General features: G+C 36.9%; 3 protein-coding genes across 3 annotated transcripts; 1 reads left to right on the top strand and 2 right to left on the bottom strand.

Annotated features, from left to right (window-relative positions):
- Positions 1-1,886: 1,886 nt before the first annotated feature.
- Positions 1,887-3,089, bottom strand: LOC127130282 (uncharacterized). Its single transcript, XM_051059319.1, has one exon. It carries the CDS (start codon positions 3,087-3,089, stop codon positions 1,887-1,889), a length of 1,203 nt encoding a protein of 400 aa, XP_050915276.1.
- Positions 3,090-10,507: 7,418 nt separating this feature from the next.
- On the bottom strand, positions 10,508-12,526 carry LOC127126076 (cytochrome P450 94A1). Its single transcript, XM_051054925.1, has one exon. The coding sequence runs from the start codon at positions 12,417-12,419 to the stop codon at positions 10,890-10,892; it is 1,530 nt and encodes a 509-aa protein (XP_050910882.1). The 5' UTR covers positions 12,420-12,526; the 3' UTR covers positions 10,508-10,889.
- Positions 12,527-18,287: 5,761 nt separating this feature from the next.
- Positions 18,288-19,015, top strand: LOC127130281 (uncharacterized). Its single transcript, XM_051059317.1, has 2 exons — positions 18,288-18,730; positions 18,826-19,015. Exons 1-2 carry the CDS (start codon positions 18,288-18,290, stop codon positions 19,013-19,015), a joined length of 633 nt encoding a protein of 210 aa, XP_050915274.1.
- Positions 19,016-19,284: the final 269 nt, after the last annotated feature.

Here is a 19,284-nt window from a genome sequence, read left to right as displayed (position 1 = left end):
CTCGGTGCGTGAAGCAGGCATTTCTTGTATAACTCTTACCTTGTCAGGATCAACCTTAATTCCTCGTTGACTAACTACAAAACCAAGCAACTTCCCAGAGCGGACACCAAACGTGCATTTTACAGGGTTTAATCATATTATAAACTTTCTGAGGCATTCAAACAACTTCTTCAGATGACCCATATGATCTTCTTCATTCTGAGATTTAGCGATCATGTCATCGATATAAACCTTTATTTCCTTGTGCATCATATCATGAAAAAGAGTGACCATAGCTCTTTGGTAAGTTTCTACGGCATTTTTGTGACCGAAAGGCATCACCTTGTAGCAAAAAGTTCCCCAAGGGGTGATAAATGTAGTCTTCTGCATATCATTTGGAACCATCTTGATTTGATTGTATCCAGAAAATCCATCCATAAAGGAGAAAACAGTGAAACTTGCAGTGTTGTACACTAGAGTATCAATGTGTGGCCGAGGAAAATCATCCTTCGAACTAGATTTTATTAGATCCCTATAGTTAACACACATTCTCACCTTACAATCCTTCTTAGGAACATGTACAATATTAGCTACCCATTGTGGGTACTTCGCCACTGCGAGAAAACTGGTGTCAAATTGTTGCTTGACTTCTTCACGAATCTTCAGAGCCATATTTGGTCTTGTTCTTCGGAGTTTCTGTTTTATTGGAGGACAATCTGGCTGAAGCAAAAGCTTGTGTATAATAATGTCAATGTCTAGGCCTGGCATATCCTGGTATAACCATACGAATACATCCACATATTCTTGTAGCAGCTTGACCAATCTCTCTTTGACACTTGATTCAAGTGTGTCCCCGACCATGACTTCCTTCTTCTCTTCCTCTGTTCCAAGGTTGATTTTCTCCACGAGTTATTGATATGGATAAAGGGCTTTGGACTCGTGCTCGAGCAACCTTGCCATGTCGTTAGGGATGTTACAATCTTCCTCACCCTCTTCTTCCGCTTGGTAGATAGGGGAGTCAAAGTTATGAGAGGGGGTAAAGTCATTGGATTCAATGGGGTTATCATTTATTTTGCATGTTTGAATGATTTATTTTTTTAGAAAAGTAAAAATAAAATATGCACAAATGGAAAAAAGTTTTTTTTTAAATATTGCCATTTTCTAAAATGAAAGCAAGCAAATAAATAATAAGAATTTAACAAAATTCATTTTATTCACTGATAATGATTATTTTAAAATGAAAAGGGGCTCTAAAACATCATCCATTAGCCTTGGGCAGAGCTAAGGATTTGAAAAGGAAAAACAACAATTATTACTTTGAAAAATGAAAAATCACAGGGATCTCCATCGATTTCTAGTTGTTCAAAGTTGTCTCACACCGATAAACAAGGCATGGCATATCTTCGTCTTTGGTGTCATCTTCAATTCCAATTACTTGATCTCCATATATGAATCATGTACTGAGGAAAACTTCATGGATGCTTCAGTTGTTGTCCTTTGCATGGACCAGGGCTCCTTTTGTAATGAAAGACACATATCCCAGACCGAAAGGAGCATGCTTCTCACGAACACCAATAAGTTGACCCTGATCTTCAGGGTTTCCACCTTCAATGCTAGACTTTGCACTTTTAAGAGAAGTGAAATATGAATAATCCTTCTCAACAAGGTCCTTCATTTCCACAAAAGTGGCGTTGGCTATTTCAATAGTTTGGAAAGAAGTTTCCAAGGTGTCTTCATCAACCTCAATATATCTGAAGGATGAAAGGTGACTGACCACAAATTCCTCCACTCCAGAAATGATGATAAGTTGATTATCTACCGCAAACTTCATTTTCTGATGTAAAGTGGAGGTAACTACCCCTGCAACATGGATCTAGGGATGCCCCAACAAGCAATTATATGTCGGATTAATATTCATAACTTGGGCCAATCAATATGGGCAGTTCTACCTCTCCAATCACGGTTTTCCGAGAACCATAAAAAGCTTTCACTACCAAGGCACTAGGCTTCATGGCGGGTCCTTGATAAAATAATTTAGCAAGTGTTCTCTTCGACATCACATTTAAAGAAGATCCAATATCAACCAAAACTCTTGCCAATGCATCATCTTTGCACTTTACTGAGATGTGGAGAGCATGATTATGATTTTTCCCTTCTTCAGGTAGTTCTTCTCCACTGAAGCTTAAAGTATTGCGAGTGGTGATGTTTGCAACCATCCCATCAAACTGGTCTACTGTTATGCTTTGTGCTACATGGGCTTGAGAAAGCACCTTCAATAAATCCTCCATATAAGCTTGGGAGTTCAAAAGCAGAGATAGAATAGAGATTTTAGACAGTGTTTGATGCAGATGATCCACGACTTTGTAATCACTTATCTTGATTAACTTCAAGAATTCAACCGCATCTTCAGACTGGACAACTTTAGGTTCTTCGGCAGGAACCATAATTGTAGCTTCCTTAGTTGGTATTTGAGGAGTCATATTGAATTCAGGTGTATAAATTTGACCACTATGGGTCATTCTGCTCATTCCTGCAATATTGGTGACATCTTCATTCACAGCTTCTAAACCTTTACCATCTTCACTTCCTTCAAAGATCTTATCCACCGCATTAATATCATATTTCCAAGGCACAACCTTGGTGTTCTCATATGGAAACGACATAGGCATGTAAATCACAATGGGTGACAGATGACTATCTGAAGGAACAAATCCCTTACTATTGTAAGGGATTTCAACTGGCTCAGGTAAATTGAAATAAGGTTCAATTACTGACACATCTTCATTTCTTGCAATGTTGGAGATTTGCAGTACTCCTTGGTTTATCAAGTCTTGGATATTATCATGTACCATCCGACTTCCTCTTGGATGTATGGCACAATCTTCACAATTGTTATGACGAATATCAATCAAGCCAGCTTCCACTAATCGGGCATGGAATACTGCCAAAGGAGTTTTAACATCATCAACCTTCTCAACCACAAAGTCATCAGAGACATCTTCAATTGCATTCACTGCAGGGTTTATATGGACGGGAAGAGGATTATTCTTCACGTTAGGTCTCATATCTCTAAAAGACAGAATATTGCTATCAATCAACTCAGAAACCATATGCTTCGAAGCATATCAACCTTCTAGGTCATGCCCGGGGGCACCTTCGTGGAAAGGACAATATGAGCAAATGAATAAAGATACATGGACTTAAAACTACTACTATCTAGCCCAATCAATAATTTAATTAAAATAAGCATATATATATATATATATATATATATATATATATATATATATATATATATATATATATATATATATATATATATTAAATTGCACAACAAAATCCAAACAATAAAAGGTAGATATAAGGAGAAGTCAGCGCCCCCTCTTTCCACTCATTAATTCATTTTTCTCTAAAACCCACAGACAACCAAATAGGAAGCAACATGTGGCATGGAAAAGGAAAACACCGAAAAACACCACGAAGTGTTATTATTCTCATCGTTCTTCCCCTATCTTGATACATAAACATAACAACCCAAAACAAAAGTTGAAAAACCAAAGCTTATGATGATAAAACAAAATCAACAGCAATACTAGGAATTTATTTACAAAGTAATATCAATACCAATTTATTGCAAAACTCCAACCGCAACAGAACCGGAAAAAAAAAGAACTTGGACACACCGAAAATTGAATCAAAACCTCAAAGTTGTAATGTTATTGGAGTCAAAATGCAAACAGCAGCAGAAATGTTACAAAACAGCAGCACACATGTCTGATACTCGCAATATTACAAACAAATCACAACAATTCTTTTTTTTCCAAAAAAAAACTAATATAAATATAAAGCAGACTAAAATGTGATTATCCAAACCAAATAGAAACAAGTTTCAACTTTTATCAATCGAAGTCCAAATCTTTACAGAGAACACAAACAAGCTTTAAACAAACTCTAACATATATAAACTCTATCAAAATTGAATCGTTATTGAGGGTGAATTGCAATTTTGCTGCCAAACTCGAGTTGCAAATGTTGTTGATGATTGAGATGGGACGAAAACAAATTGTGATGTTGTGGGTTTGTACCAGGAAGCGTATTATTGAGGAAGAAGGGATTCCTTGGTTGAAGAAGAACGAGTGAAATGAAGGTTCTTGATGGTGGCGTCATTCAGTTTACAACCGTTGTTAGTGTTGAAGTGATGGAAATCCGATGAGGAAACATAGGTTATGTAAGGGAAGAAAAATGGATTTGTCGTGCTACTGAGTAGGGGGTTGATGTTTGAGTCATCGGAAAATGGCACGGCGGAGAGAGGTCGATAGGGTGAGCGATTTGAAAGGGTATAGGGTGGTGGTTCGAAATCAAAGATCGTGATGAATAGTGGTTGGGGAAGGCTTTGTTTTTGCGGCTTATGAAAAAAATAGACCGAGAGAAAGAGAGACTCCAAAGTTTTTAATTTTTGTCACTTAGGACGCGTGGTGCTGGCTTGTTGGATGAAATGAAGATAATTTTTTTCTTCTGATTTTTAATCACTCATTATTTTATAATTATTTTGAATTGTAAAAAATAAGATTTGAAAAATTAAATTAAAACAGCACACACAACATAAATTCAAACTAAAAACATCATTAATCCTAAATAGTCGTCTCGATTATTTTGACTAAAAAACGGAAATACACGGATAAAAAATGATTAAAATTAGGCATAAAAATAATCGAAAAATTAAATTGACTGCATCATAATGATCAGTGTGAAATAAACGACTCGAAAGCATACAGGTTTTTGGCCAAATTTTGAAATGGAAAAAGCCCGATTAGAACTCTCAGACAAATCAAAATATGTCCAAAAAATTAGCCGAAAAATAAATCAAGTACACTCGGTTAAACTATGCGAAACATAGATTAATAAAACTAATGTTTGCAAGCTTAATTTGGAAATTTTCCGTTTGTTGATTTGACGCACATTTGACAATTAATTCAACTGGTCTTCCTGTAGATTCGCAAATTTATTTCGACTGACATTCTAGGCATTATGCGTTATGAAATGCATGTTATGCTATACAGAGATGCAATAGCTATGATGAATGTATTGAATCGGCGATTTATGGTCAAATTCAGGGTGTGACAGTATTCACCTGGCAACACTGAGATTATGCCATAGTTAATCTGTAAGTTATATTCAAACCCTTCTTTGAAGTTATCTTCGACTATTTCATGATATGATTAGGGTGTGTACTCCGGATATTTATCCTATGACCGAGGAGTGTAGTGGGGCTCCTCCTCCTCAAAATGGATAATGTATTATGGAGTTTCATCCTCAGACTGTGGAGAGTATTCGGGCATCTTTACCCTCACATTTGGTGCCCCTTTGCCCATGCGGGATTCCACCAAAGATGGCCTTTGAGTGGCTGTCATCTTGTCCTCCTCGTTGAATCTCTTCAAGTAAGCCTTCCTTTGAGCCTTTGACGCATTTGTATTATGCTTCGCCTCTATGGCATTGCACTTTGTAGTGAAGACTTCCCTTTCAGCTTTCTTTTTTCGTTGATGACGCCTCCATTGGGTGCATGTCATGGGATTGTTGCCCTTGTAGGTCAGAGGGACATGAGATTTCCCCTTAGAAACTTTCTTCCCATTGTGATTTTGCATCCCCACCTTGGGGTCGACCTCATTCCATTTGGGGTGATTTTCCCCTTTCTGATATAAAGGCTTCACCCATTTCTCCTTAGGTTCACTTCCTGGTGGTCAGAAAGTCCTCTATTAAGGCTGTTGAAATTTCCTTCTATATTATTTGTTTCTAAGAGGTTTACCCCCATTGTTTGGGGCAAGCCTAGCATCTTGACTCCCACCATGTCCTCTTCTGGTGTCGAATCTCCTTGTACCCTCTATCTTCTTTGTTGCTTCTTCATCAAACACGACACTACAAGATGGACAAAGCATCATCTTGGGATCATTGAGCTTGTAGCGCTCAAGGAAATCAATCAACCCCTCTTCAAATTGGGGGTACATTGTTTACATGTCAGAATCGACGACAACAGAGATTTGTTCACCCTTGTCAACTTCCATGTTGAAGCCCTCAACAGCTTCAACCATCAGAATCTCCACGGACACAACATAGTGAGCATCTTTTGTATGCATAAGATTTGAGTCCACCTTCATTGACGACTTTGGCTTTTCACCAAATTGTAACCTTTCATCTTTCAGAGCTTTCTAAAATAAATCCCAAAAAAGCATACATTGAGAAGTTTTATGACCTAGAAAATTATGGTACTTACAAAAATCTTTCTTCTTTATTTTTCTAAATGAGGAGTTTTTAGGCCAGGAGGCACTATAATTTGTCCATCTGTAACCAACAAGTCAAATATTTGGTCACATTTTGTAATATCAAACGTATAAGTTCTAGTGGCGAACTTCTCATTTTTGCTGGTCTCGATAGGGTTTTTCCATTCAATGGTTTCAGAAATTTACACACATAAAGGGGTCCTGGATTAAGTTCAGCCACATTGACCTTTCCCTCTTCAGAACAATCATCGCATACATCAGAGATATAATCAGTTGCTTCTATATAAGCGACCTTTTCCTTTTTATGGTATTTATTTGTTGCTTTTTTCAGCTTTCAAGCGTTCGATCTGGCGAACCCTATTTTCCAATTATGCCATGTCCCTAAGATATTGAGTATCTAATTTCTTCCTAATTGAATAGTCTAGGGCACCAGCGATAGTCCAGGCCACCAACGATTATTTCGACCAACTCATGTTCAGGCACCTAGGTGAAACACCTTGCCTTGATAAGTCTAAATCTATTCAAATAGTCATATATCGACTCAGGCATTGTTCGCCTAACACTAGCCAACTCTTTCAAACTGATTTTCGATTGTCCCATGTAAAATTATTCATGGAACTATCTCTCCAATTGACTCCATGATTGGACAGAGTGTGGAGGAAGAGTTGTAAACCAAGTGAAAGCATTCTTAGTTAGAGAGTTAGGGAAATATTTCATCTTTAAATTCTTATTATTAGTAATTTCTCCAGCCTTAGTTTGGTACCGGGCGACGTGTTCAACTGTCAACTCATTGGTGTCTCCGACGAATTTGGTAAACTTTGGAACTTTCCATCCCTTGAATAACTCCATTTATCGAACGTATTCTGATAAAGGGGATATAAAATTAGGTTTGTGGAGTCCCACATTGAGGCCGTTCCAAGACAACATTTTCTCGACCACATTTATTATGTTATTGTGTCCCCTAAAATTATTTTGCTGGACATGCCTAAGCACTTGGTCAGCATTCTAATTTCTATGGGCCATCAACGACCTAAGGTCATTTTGTTCTATTTATTCTACATTTTCCCTATTTATAGGAGGATCAGGTAGTTGGAATCCTTGGTTTTGTTCTACAGTGGCTTGTGGTATTCCATTCTTAGGGCCGACCTGCCTAATATTTGATATTTTAGGGGTAGGTCGCACATGTACTAGAGGTGTGCCAAAGAAATTAGTAATTCACCCCATTTTATTTGGAAATACTTCATAGGTTTGATTTGTATTTGATATCAAAGGGTTAAAATGGTTCCCATTTGTTGGGTAAGAGTATTGACTAGTTCTAAGTTACTCTCGTGCATTTGTTGCCTCATAGCCATCATAGAGGTCAAATTAAAGATGGTGTACTTTGAGGCGTGTAACGTATCCCTCTTGGTCGCGCCATATTATTAATGGTTGATATTGAGGCATTATAGGGATTGTATAATGGCGTTGTGGCCACTGCATTGTCACTAAAGGTTGACATATTCGTCTGAAGGTTATCCATCATCGACGTTGGCATACCATAGGGGTAGTCTCTTCCCCTCGGTGGCATTGAAAACCCAAATAAAGGTCTCACAATTGCAGGGTTAATAAGGTGATTCCCTTATTACTGTGGGGGAGTTTCTCCATGTGGCAATATTGGTGCGGTTGGCGTCGATGACACCACCAGGGTCGTTGTCCTAATAGGGGTTGAGGCAACAAGCTCTTCAACCGTTGACATGACTGGTTGTTGTACTACATTTTGAGACTTATTTTGGGGATTAACATTATCTACAGAAGGACGTGACGACAAAGATACTCCACTTCTTAATCGCATGCAAACTACCTAGAAAGTTTCATGAATATATAACAAGTTTATAAGATAAAAATATGGATATATGTGAAAGATATGTAATTTAGCACATGTACCATTGGGCATGCCAACTTGTTTACACGGAAAATTGGTAAGCAATTGCTAGTCTCTTAATTAAAGGTTACTTGCAAGATCAACTAGTGAATCCTAGGACATATTTCCAAAATACCTGCTTTGTAGTTTTCCTTTGGTAAACAGTCGACTTTCGACTTGGTCGAAATAATGATTTAAGGAATGTGAAAGATGCAGACTTCGACAGTTTTGAAAATGTAAAAAAAGTAACAAGAATTGAAAGTATAAAAGCAACGCAATTGAATGAAACTAAAAACAAACAAGTAAGACAAAGTAAAGTGAATTTTAAAGACTTTGCATTGAAGGTAAAATACAGTGTTTCATTGTTCATACATTCTTTCAGCCATGACTCTTTTCTCTAGACGCTAGTACTTCGAGTTTTAAGCGAGATTTTTGTAGTAAAATGAACACGCCGAATTCTACAAATGAACTCCTATATACACTAGTACGGAAATAATTGCTCATAATGTTCCTATCTTTAGTGTTCTCCACGTGAAGACTTGCATTCATCCCGCCTCCGCACTCTCTCCACGTGTCCTTTAGAAAGAAACACCCGGGTAGTTATTCATATTTGAATGTAACATCTGCGCGCCCAAATAACCGCTTCTTCGACTCTCTTGATGCTATCTAAACTCCACGCGATCGAAATGTTCCTACAACATTTCAAAAATACTAAATCCTAAATCTCTTCAACCCAAGACTCCTCTTAGGTACACATCATCGGTGTATCTGTAGCTTTGCCCTTTGCTGAGATTTTTTTCCCTGACGAAAATCCCAGCTAACAACAGGGAGTGTCGTAAACCACGTGAAGGAATTTCTTGTGAGGGAATTAGGGAAATATCTCATTCTTATATTCTTGTTGTTTTCTATATGCCTTGCTTTAGTCAAATATCAAGTAATATGTTTGACTATGAAGTCACTAGTGTCACCAACAAATTTGGTGAACTTAGGGACTTTCTAACTCCTTGGGAGTTATGTCTATATTATTTATTTCGATATAGGGGAAGTATAATTAGGCCTATGTAGTCTTATGTTCAAACCATTTTGGGCCATGATTCTTTCGACCATGGTTGCAAGGTTATTTTGACCAGTCATATTTTCTTGCTGGGCTTGATGGACTATTTGGTCAGCATCCTAATTTCTATTGACCCACAAAACGGGTGGGTTCCTTTGTACAACACCCACAGGTATCTATTGTTCGACAACTTAAGGCACAAATTGCTGACCTTAGTTCACTATGTTTTCCTTGTTTATTATTCCTACATTCTTATTTTGCCTCACTATCTGGGGTCATCCTTGACCCTGAGGGGCACCAAAGAAATCAGCGGTTTGAGACATTTGAGTCGCTAACTATTGATAACTATGATTCGTATTCTGAATCAATGGGTTAAACACAACACCTACTTATCGGGTGAGCATGTTAACTATTTCATGGTTAGTCTCGTCCATTTTTTGTCTCATAACCATCCTGGAATTTGTGGTTACTGGTGGCATCACAGAAAGGACGAAGTCTTCCCTTAGTTGTGATTGTAGATTTCGACTGGGATTGCTTATAGCAGACCCTAATGCCAAATGAGGATTAATAGGTGACAACACGATTGTGTTATTGTCAAAAGTTTATGTATTCGAGTGCAAACCCTCCATCATCGTTGTTGGCATACCATAAGATTGTTCTCGATTAAACACAAGCAATGTTAGACTTAGGACATAGGGACTAAATTCACTTGCCATAAATTGTGTAACCCCTGGTGTTGTGGGGATACTTGACGCTATTGGCGGGGGAATTATTACTCCATCTTACGCAATCGAAGGCGCAACCATCTTACTTATTATGGAGGCGCTTGATCCAATCAAAGAAGCAGCGGCCATATAGATGTTGTGTCATCCGGAAGCCTAATTCTACAGGAGGTGTACCTCCGTTGAAGTACACTTATGCCTTAATCGAAAATTGAGGAAGAGACATTTTGAGATGTTTTTCTCAATAACACATGACTCCTATTTATACAACTTTGAATTTATTCTGGACCACACAAAACGGTCGATAAAATCTTAATCATTGAATATCTTATAAAATCGAACTATCAAAAATTTCATATTGATTAAAATTTTCGATATAACATAATATTTTTAAAAATATCGATAAAATTTCAAACGTATCAAATATTTTTGAAAATTCCAATATAAATTTAAATACACTATCAAAAAATTTGGTTGTATCAAAATTTTTGATTTACCTTCAGAAAATATCATTTAAGAAGAGATATTTTTAAAATTATAAAATTAAGTGGGATTTCAGATAAAAGAGATAATGACATGTTAAATCCTCCAGAGTTGTTTATCAAACTTCAATTGAAGTATTATTTACCATAAAACATCACGTATGCTATTAAATAAGCAACTTACATTACATTATACCTATCCCACAGGCAAAACATCCGTCGAAACCGACAACCGAAAAACAAAATACAACGCGCTATATATCATACAGTATGTACGGCACATAGTCAATCCTAAAATTCAAACCTCTAGATTCTTGAATAATCTAAACATTAAAGCAAACAAACAAGTCAACTTTACATGGTGACAGGAAATTCACCTTCCATCTGCGAAGTCAATCAATCAACTTTATTTCTTTATTCTTTTATCAATTCCTATTACTCCACCTTCCACCTTCCATCTGCCAAGTCATGAATCAATCAAGTAACCTTCTGAATAGTGACAGGAAATCCACCTTCCATCTGCGAAGTCAAAAAAGAAATGAAACCAGGATGATCACCCATATTCCCCTCAGGAACCACCTTAAACTTCCCAACAATCCCACCAACAATCCTCTTCATTTGCATAAAAGCCATTTCCTTCCCCAAACAAACCCTAGGCCCAGCCTGAAAAACCGGATAAGAATACATATCTCTCCCCACAAAACCCCACTTCCCATTCACCTCATCTCTCTCCAACCACCTCTCCGGCCTAAACTCAGCCCAATCATCCCCCCACAAACTCTTCATCCTCCCCATCGCATACACATGATAAGTCACTATCGTCCCTTTCTTCACAACCCTCCCATCCGGTAAAACATCGTCGTTTATAGCTTCCTTACTATCCAACGGCACAGGTGGATACAATCTCATACTCTCACTCAACGCAGCATGCGTATAAACCATTTCCTTCACTTCATCATAAACCAACGACTCAGATTTTTCATTCACTTCCTTCACAATCTCTTCCTCAACACGTGGATTCTTCCATAATAGCCAGAAAAACCACGTTAATGCAGCTGAACTTGAATCTTTTCCCGCTAAAATAAAACTTATTACCATATCAGTAACAAACTCTTCTTCGAAATGACCCGAACTTAAGAAACGCGATAACATGTCATCTGTTTGAAGCAATGATGTTTCTTCTAGCTCTCGTTTTTTATCTCGAACTATTTTTTTCGCGAATTCTCGTACTTCTGTTACTGCTTCTTTGAGACGCTTTTCCGAACCTATGTTGAAGTATTTTTTTATTTTCCATATGATTGGTAACGGTACACGGAAACGTTTTGAGCTTATTTCCACTGCGTCTTCGTATGCTAGCGCGAATTTCGTTCGGTTAGCTGACGGAGTTAGATACTCTGGGTCGAAACCAAACGCGATTTTGCAGATGTTGTCGAAAGTGAAACGTTGGAGAATGTCTTGGAAGTCGAGGATTTGGTTTGTTTGGGTTGATGAATTGAGGATTGGGATTAAACGGTTGGTGAGTTCTGTGTCGACTATGTGTTCTACGAAGTTACGGATTGATTTCGTGTTGAACTCGTGGCTTGCGACTTGTCTTTGAAACTTCCAGTTTTGGCCGTCTGTGTTGAAGATTCCTGTCCCTAGGAAATCGGAGAGGGTATTTGTGAAGGATGTGCCTTTTTGGTAATTGGAAAATTGGTTTTTGAGAATGTGTTGAACGGTGGATGGGTTTCCGGTGATGATTTGGTGTTTACCTAAGGCGCCGCCGAGTTGGAAAGTGGCGGAGGGAGAGATTTGGACGATGTCAGAGAGCCATTCGATGCGGCGGTGTAAGTTGTTTCTGTAAGATAAGTAAGCACCGATAAGTGGGTATGATTTCGGGATGGTGATGTTGTTGTTGGTTGAAGATGAAGAAAATGGTCTTTGTTTTGTTAAGAAGAAGAGTACTATGGGTAGGATTAACAAGAGAACGGGTAAGACATACAGAAAAAGCACATCGAGTTGAAACATTGTTCTAAAGATTCTGAGTTCAAAATGAAAGAAAACAGAAGAAATGAATATTCAATTTTGGTAAGCAGAAAAGTTACGGTTCTATGAGTTTTGATGTTAAATTGAGACTAAATATATACGGGTAGAAATTATGTGAATTATAAGTAATTATAACTGAATAGAAGGAAAAATGAAAATGGATTAAAAGTAAGAGTACGTCATCAGATATGTCACGAAACAATTGTTCAACACCTTTTCTTCTCCATGTACCCAAACTTTTTCTCCACCGACTCTGTTTGAATTTTGAACAAGGTGATATCTAGATTGATACCACATTTGAATGTGACTATGGTGGTGTTTGGGTAAAAAAAACATGTTAACATGTGTCATTCCAGTTTTAATAATAGATATTCAATTTACCATTTCACATTTATATTAAAAAAATGTAAAAATAAAATAGAATCTATATTTTTATTAAAGTACTCATTATTAAGGATGGACACTGGTGTAAATTGAAATTGATTATTCATTTTGGTGCACTTTATTTTTTTAATTGAACATTTTTACTGAATTTTTCCTTTTGTTACTTCGCTTGCACACAATATTCACAAATTTTAATAGTTATGATGATCAATGGTAGCTTCATTATCATTTTGTTCTTTTACAAGACATTGAGATCTCAGAAACTAAGATGCCCAAACCGATAGTACCATATCCACTCTTCTCGACTATCTGTTGTAGCAAGACACTTATGCTTCATAATCTTCAACTCAACCTTGAAGTTCTATTGGCAACCATAAGAGCTTTTAGGTTTAAAACTCTGTTTGCGTTCATAACGCATAGCGCCTTGTTCTCCATGTGAATCTTGTAACTGATCGCGACTTTATGAGTCGAATTTGGGGTACAAACTGCAAGTGCACAGTTCTATCGCGTAGTTTTAAAAGATATCGATCCCACAGGGACTTATGAATCGATATACCGTTATCTAAGGTTACTTCGTAAAGCTAAGGCGGATGATACTTTGATTGTTCGAGGAAAAAGTTAAAACTAAAATAAGATATAGATTAAATATCAATTAAGCGGATATCGGTATGTAGTTCGTCGTAATTAGGGAATCAAATCTTCGTTGGTTTCTTGGTTTTTTAAAATAAATCTTTTCAGTAAATACTATTGATTAAAAGTCTTTTCTCAAACTCTCGCTCTGTTGAATAGACTATGACTTTATATTAACGCAGCTGTCACTTATTGGTTAAGTCCAAAATCACTTTTTGAAAACAACAGAATCTATAGAAACTCTTTTTAAGAAAACACTAATCGTTTAAACACCCTCGTCTCAAACTCTCGCTCTGTTGACTTAGATTATATAATTAAATTTAAATGCTTAACTCTCGTCCTCACATTTAACTTTTAAAAATACTTTTTGAAAACGATCAGAATTTAATTAACTTTAAAAATTGCTTTCGCCCTGATCTAGAATTAATGCTCAATTTACTATGTCCAGTTAAAAACTCAAACTCTCGTTCTATTGAATTCGGAAAGTTCCCCTACCTTTATTCATGGGACACTTTCCCATCACCTTCTTGTCTCTCTCATTGAAATGGGCTTACAAAGCTATCTCCATCTTTTCCTTTTCAACATTCATTTCTTCCATTATCTACTCATCTTCCTCAAGAGAGCTTTGCAACTTCTCTTTGCTCATTGTCGTAAGATCCTTCGATTCCTCAATCAATACGACTATGTTATCAAATCTTGTCGTTAAAGAACGCAAGATTTTCGCGACAACATACTGCTATGTGATCATTTTTCCACATGTTTTTACTTGGTTCACCAACCGAGCGGTTATTGTCGTAAAATCGTTGATGGTCTCATTCTCCTCCAATTGAATCAATTCAAGTTGATGTTTGTGAGTTTGTAACCTCACCACATTCGCCTTGTCAGCCCCTATGTATGCTTTCTCCAAGATTTCCCATGCTTGCTTCGATGATTCGCAATCACCAACTTTCTCGAAATTATTTATATTAGTTGCACCTTCGACAAGAGGATTCACACCATTCTTGATATCTTCAAGAACATCTTGGTAGCCAAACAACACATTCATTTGCTTACACCATTTGTCGTAATTCTTCATGTAACACCCCAGTTTTTATTTTTGTCTGAAGTAATAAAATTATTATAATTCTTTGTGTGTTTGTGCAATTTTTAATTATTTTGTTGAATTATAGAAATAGGATTATAGGGTATGTGTCCTTGAGATGGAAGAATAATTAAGGGGTTGTGACCACAGGATTAATCTAGAATAATTTAGAGTTATTTTAAATAATTAAAATAATAATGATTTAATTGATTATTTAATTAAATGAGAAAAATAAGGATTTCGGGTCAAAAATGGAATTTTAAAGGAATAGGAGGGAGCAAAGAGTAAGAAGAAATTAGTGGTGGGGTTAAGTTCTAATTTTAGAAAGACAGGAACCTAACAATTTAAATTTAAAATAGTCAAGGTTAGAGTTTTTTTGTTAGATCGTACAAACTTGGGAAAATAGACAAAAAAGGCAAGGCAAGAGGTTGAACTTGAAGATTTAGGAAGGAAGAACACATCAAAACCAGAATTTTATGCTAAGGATTGAGGTAAGAGTGGGAAATTGTTTCAATAATATGGGGTATTTGTTATTCTTTTGATTGATGATGATAATACTATTTTTATATGCAATAATATGAATTATAACCATGTGTATTGACATGTAGATGGAAATTTGATAATTTAGAGATGATGAATATGATAGTATTGTTGTAATGTGTTGTTGATCCATGAACCCATAAAATAATATATGAGTTTAGGGTGTGATAGCAGTAGGAATTCAGATTAATATGATAGATTTTCGTAAAATAACTTGTTGTTATATAAGGTAGTGTTTGGATTATTAAAAATTGGATTTTAGACAAAAACTAAAGTATGTGTCGACCTATGTAAGTCATGTGCCGACCTGTATAGGTCATGAGTCGACTTGTATAGGTCATGAGTTGACACATGCAGTCGACACGTCAAACATAAGCTATGGGCTTTAAAAATGAGGTATATGAGCCGACCTGTAACTCGTATGTGTCGGCACATAGGAAAAAATTTCTTTTATGTGTCGACCTATAGAACGTATGTGTCGGCACATAGACTGTTTTTCTCTTAAAAGCTTATTTTTCATGCATGGAAACTTTTCTAACTCATTTCAAAATATTTTTATGCTTCCTAATGCTAAGTGCACTCACAATAGTCAATTATCTACCGTAGAGATGTTTGTGATGACTTGTATGATTGGTTAGTGAATTGTTATGTTTATACGATGATGTGTTGTTGTTTTTCTGAAGTAACATGAATGAATGCCTATGGAATCATGTTTGATGAGTTATTGTTGTTTGTTGATGTTATTAACGTTGTAACCTGAATTGATTGTTGCACATGATGAATGATGTGATGCATAAATTGTGAGATATGTATGGGAATCCTTTTGGTGAATCTTGTTGTGATAATGCATGTTGTTGAAAGTCATACATCATGGTGTACGAGCTTTGGTCCATTTTTGATGTGCTTTGGTCCTATAGTGGGGATCAGTAGCGAGTAGTCGATTTTAGGTGGGAATCGATGTAGCGTTAATTATGGTGGTGATAACGATTTGGTGTGCTATGGTCCTAAGGTAGGGATCATGAGCGAGATAAACTTGAGTGTTCATGAATGGTACCTCATGCATATGAGTCGTTATCGTTGTTATGAGTCGTATGGCATGAATGAAATGTATGTGTGAAATATGACTATGTGTGATGATAATGTTGTTACGTATGATATTGATGATAATTGAGATGTTATGGTGCATGATGTAGATGATGATTTGAGTGTGAGAATGTGATATGTTATTGTGCATGATTGTGTAGATGATGTACTATATTTTACATTTTATACTGTTTGTTGTTAAAATGAATTCTCACCCCTTATGTTTGAATGTTTCCTTTACATGGGCTCGTACAGATACTCAGGAGTAGATCTCACGGAAGCGAGTGGAAGCTAGCTCCTGAAGTTACTTCTTAGTTTATCATTTTAATTAGAAGTGTCTTTCTCTGATTATGTAACATTAGGTTGGGAATGCTTGTTTAGCTTCTTATTTCATGTTTATGTTGAAGTATTATGACCGATATGGTTATTGAGCTGATTTATTTAAACTCTTTTACTTTTTATGAAAGTTGAAGTTGAGAGTAAATGGTATGAGTGCACTATGGTTTTTAATTGCTTTAATTATGTTTCTGTTGCGATAGTACCGAATGAGTTGGATGTTGTGTAAACATCCTAAGTTCAAATGTATGCATTAAAATGTTTTGTTGTAACCCGTGTTATGGAGTAGAATGTGTTTGTGATGTGTGTGACACCCTTGCGGTTGTGATTTTAATTAAAATATATGATAAATGTATGTGGAGTTTAGAAGGGGTTACATTAGTGGTACCAGAGTTGGTCGGTCCGTCCGTCCAGGTTTTGTAAGGTAGTCGAGTCCCTAGTATGCGACATGTGGGTGTACATTGTCGATGCATTGTTTCTTCTATATCTGATGATGTGCAGAATGGCTAGAAGAAACGATCATGTTATTAATGATGCTTTAGAGCCATTGGCTCAGGCACTACACTGACGAAAAAATCAGGCAAGTGATGAGTTTTGTGGTTTGGAAAATTTTTAGAGGAATAATCCGCCAATGTTCAAGGGAAGGTATGATCCGGAGGGTACTTAGGTGTGGCTCAAATGATCGAGAAGATCGTTCGGTTAATGTCATATACTGAAGAGTAGAAGGTATTGTTTGGTACTAACATTTTGTCTGAGGAAGCTGAGGATTTGTGGGATAACACTCGCCAGAGACTAGAAGTTGTTGGGTGATGATATCACTTGGGTTGTGTTCAAGGTGAAGTTACTTGAGAAGTACTTTCCTAAAGATGTGCATAGAAAGAAGGAGATTGAATTTATTGAGCTTAAGCAAGGAAACATGACAGTTGTTGAGTATGCCGCAAAGTTTGAGGAACTAGTGAAGTCCTTCCCTCATTACAATGGTGCAGCTGTGGAGGGATCCAAGTGAATTAAGTTTAAGAACATATTGCAACCTAAGATTAAGCAGGCTATTGGCTACCAAGAGATTCGCAGGTTTCCTACTCTAGTGAACAAGTGTCGGATTTATGATGAGGACTGCAAGGCTCGTTCCGTTCACTTAAGCATGGCAACATAACCCGTACCTGTGGGTACCCACCCGAACCCTCCCCGAAATTGACGGAGAAAACCCGCTTTGACTGGATTTGGGTTCGGGTTTGGGTTTTCCCCGATTATAAAATATGGGGATGGGTTGGGTAATGGGGATACTAGTACTCACCCCGAATCCGTTCCTGAACCCACCCCGTTTATTTCATTATGTACATTATTATTTATTTTTGATAATTTAGAATATTAAATATGTGGTCAATGTTTTGATATTTGAATTTGAATTTATTATTTAAAATATTTGAAATATATATATATGGAAATTTTTTTAGATTGTTTTATTTTATTATTTGTAATGTAACTTTATTTTGAAAAAAATAAATATTTCTATTTAAAAAATTGATTTCACTAAATGAATGGTGGCAGAGCGGGGATACTCGAACCAAATCGGAACCCGTTTGGGATGGGTTTGGGTTTTGATTCTCCATCCCCATTTGGGTTTGGGGCGGGGAAGAGGGACTGTTTGGGTTTGGGGGAGGTAAAAATCATTCTTGACCCGCCCCATTGCCATGCTTACGCTCACTACAAGAGTGTTAGTGAGAGGAAGGGAAATAATCAGTTTAGGGGGAAACCATATAGTGATATAGCTGACAAAGGAAAGTAGAGGGCTACAAATGAGGAAAAGCCAAGCGGGGGGGAGGACTCTCGCTTCTGTCAAGTGTTTTAAGTGTGACGAGTCGGGCCACTATGCTAATAAGTGCAAGAATAATGTTATGAGGTGCTTTACATGTGGTAAGACAGGTCATCGTGTTGTGGATTGTATGAGTGATGGACTTATTTGTTATAACTGCGGCAAAAATGGTCATATCATTACCAATTGTCAGAATCCGGAGAAAGCACAGTCGGGAGGGAAAGTCTTTACTTTGTTTGGGATAGAGACTACCAGTATTGACTATTTGATTCGAGGTACATGTTTTATAAATGGTATCTCTTTGATTGTTATTATTGACACGGGTGCAACATATTTGTTTGTTTCGCTTGATTATGCTGAGAAGTTAGGTTTGAAATTGTCTTATATGGATGGGAACATGATTGTTGATACCCGACTATGGGTCTGGTAATCACTTCGTGGGCTTGTTTGAATTATCTGCTTACTATGTATGGTAAGAATTTTTCTATGGATTTAGTGTATCTACCTTTGAGGAATCTCAGTGTTATCCTTGGAATGAACTTGTTGGAGTTCGATCATGTCATTATCAACTATTTTGCCAAGATGGTGTCATTTCCAAAGTTTGATACTAGTGATGAGTTGTTCGTGTCGGCTAAGCTAGTGAATGAGTTCGTGAAGGACGGTGCTGCAACGTTTATATATGATATTAGCTTCTATAAAGGCAGAGACTAAAGTTGTATTGGACGGGCTACCTATGGTGAGTGATTTTTCAGAAGTGCTTCCAGATGATATTAGTGATTTGCCTCCAGAGCGCAAGGTGGATTTCTCTATAGACTTAGTACCTGGTACTAGTATGATGTCGATGAATCCTTATAGGTTGTCTTCTTCAGAGATGGGTGAATTGAAGACACAACTAGAAGATCTGCTTAAGAAGAAGTTTGTTCGTCCGAGTGTATCATCGTGGGGTGTGTCGGTGTTATTAGTGAAGAATAAGGACAATG

Source organism: Lathyrus oleraceus, chromosome 3 (assembly GCF_024323335.1).
Source record: "Lathyrus oleraceus cultivar Zhongwan6 chromosome 3, CAAS_Psat_ZW6_1.0, whole genome shotgun sequence".
NCBI lineage: Eukaryota > Viridiplantae > Streptophyta > Magnoliopsida > Fabales > Fabaceae > Lathyrus > Lathyrus oleraceus.
The sequence above is the reverse complement of the archived record's forward strand: the minus strand, read 5'-3'. Positions and strand labels throughout refer to the sequence as shown.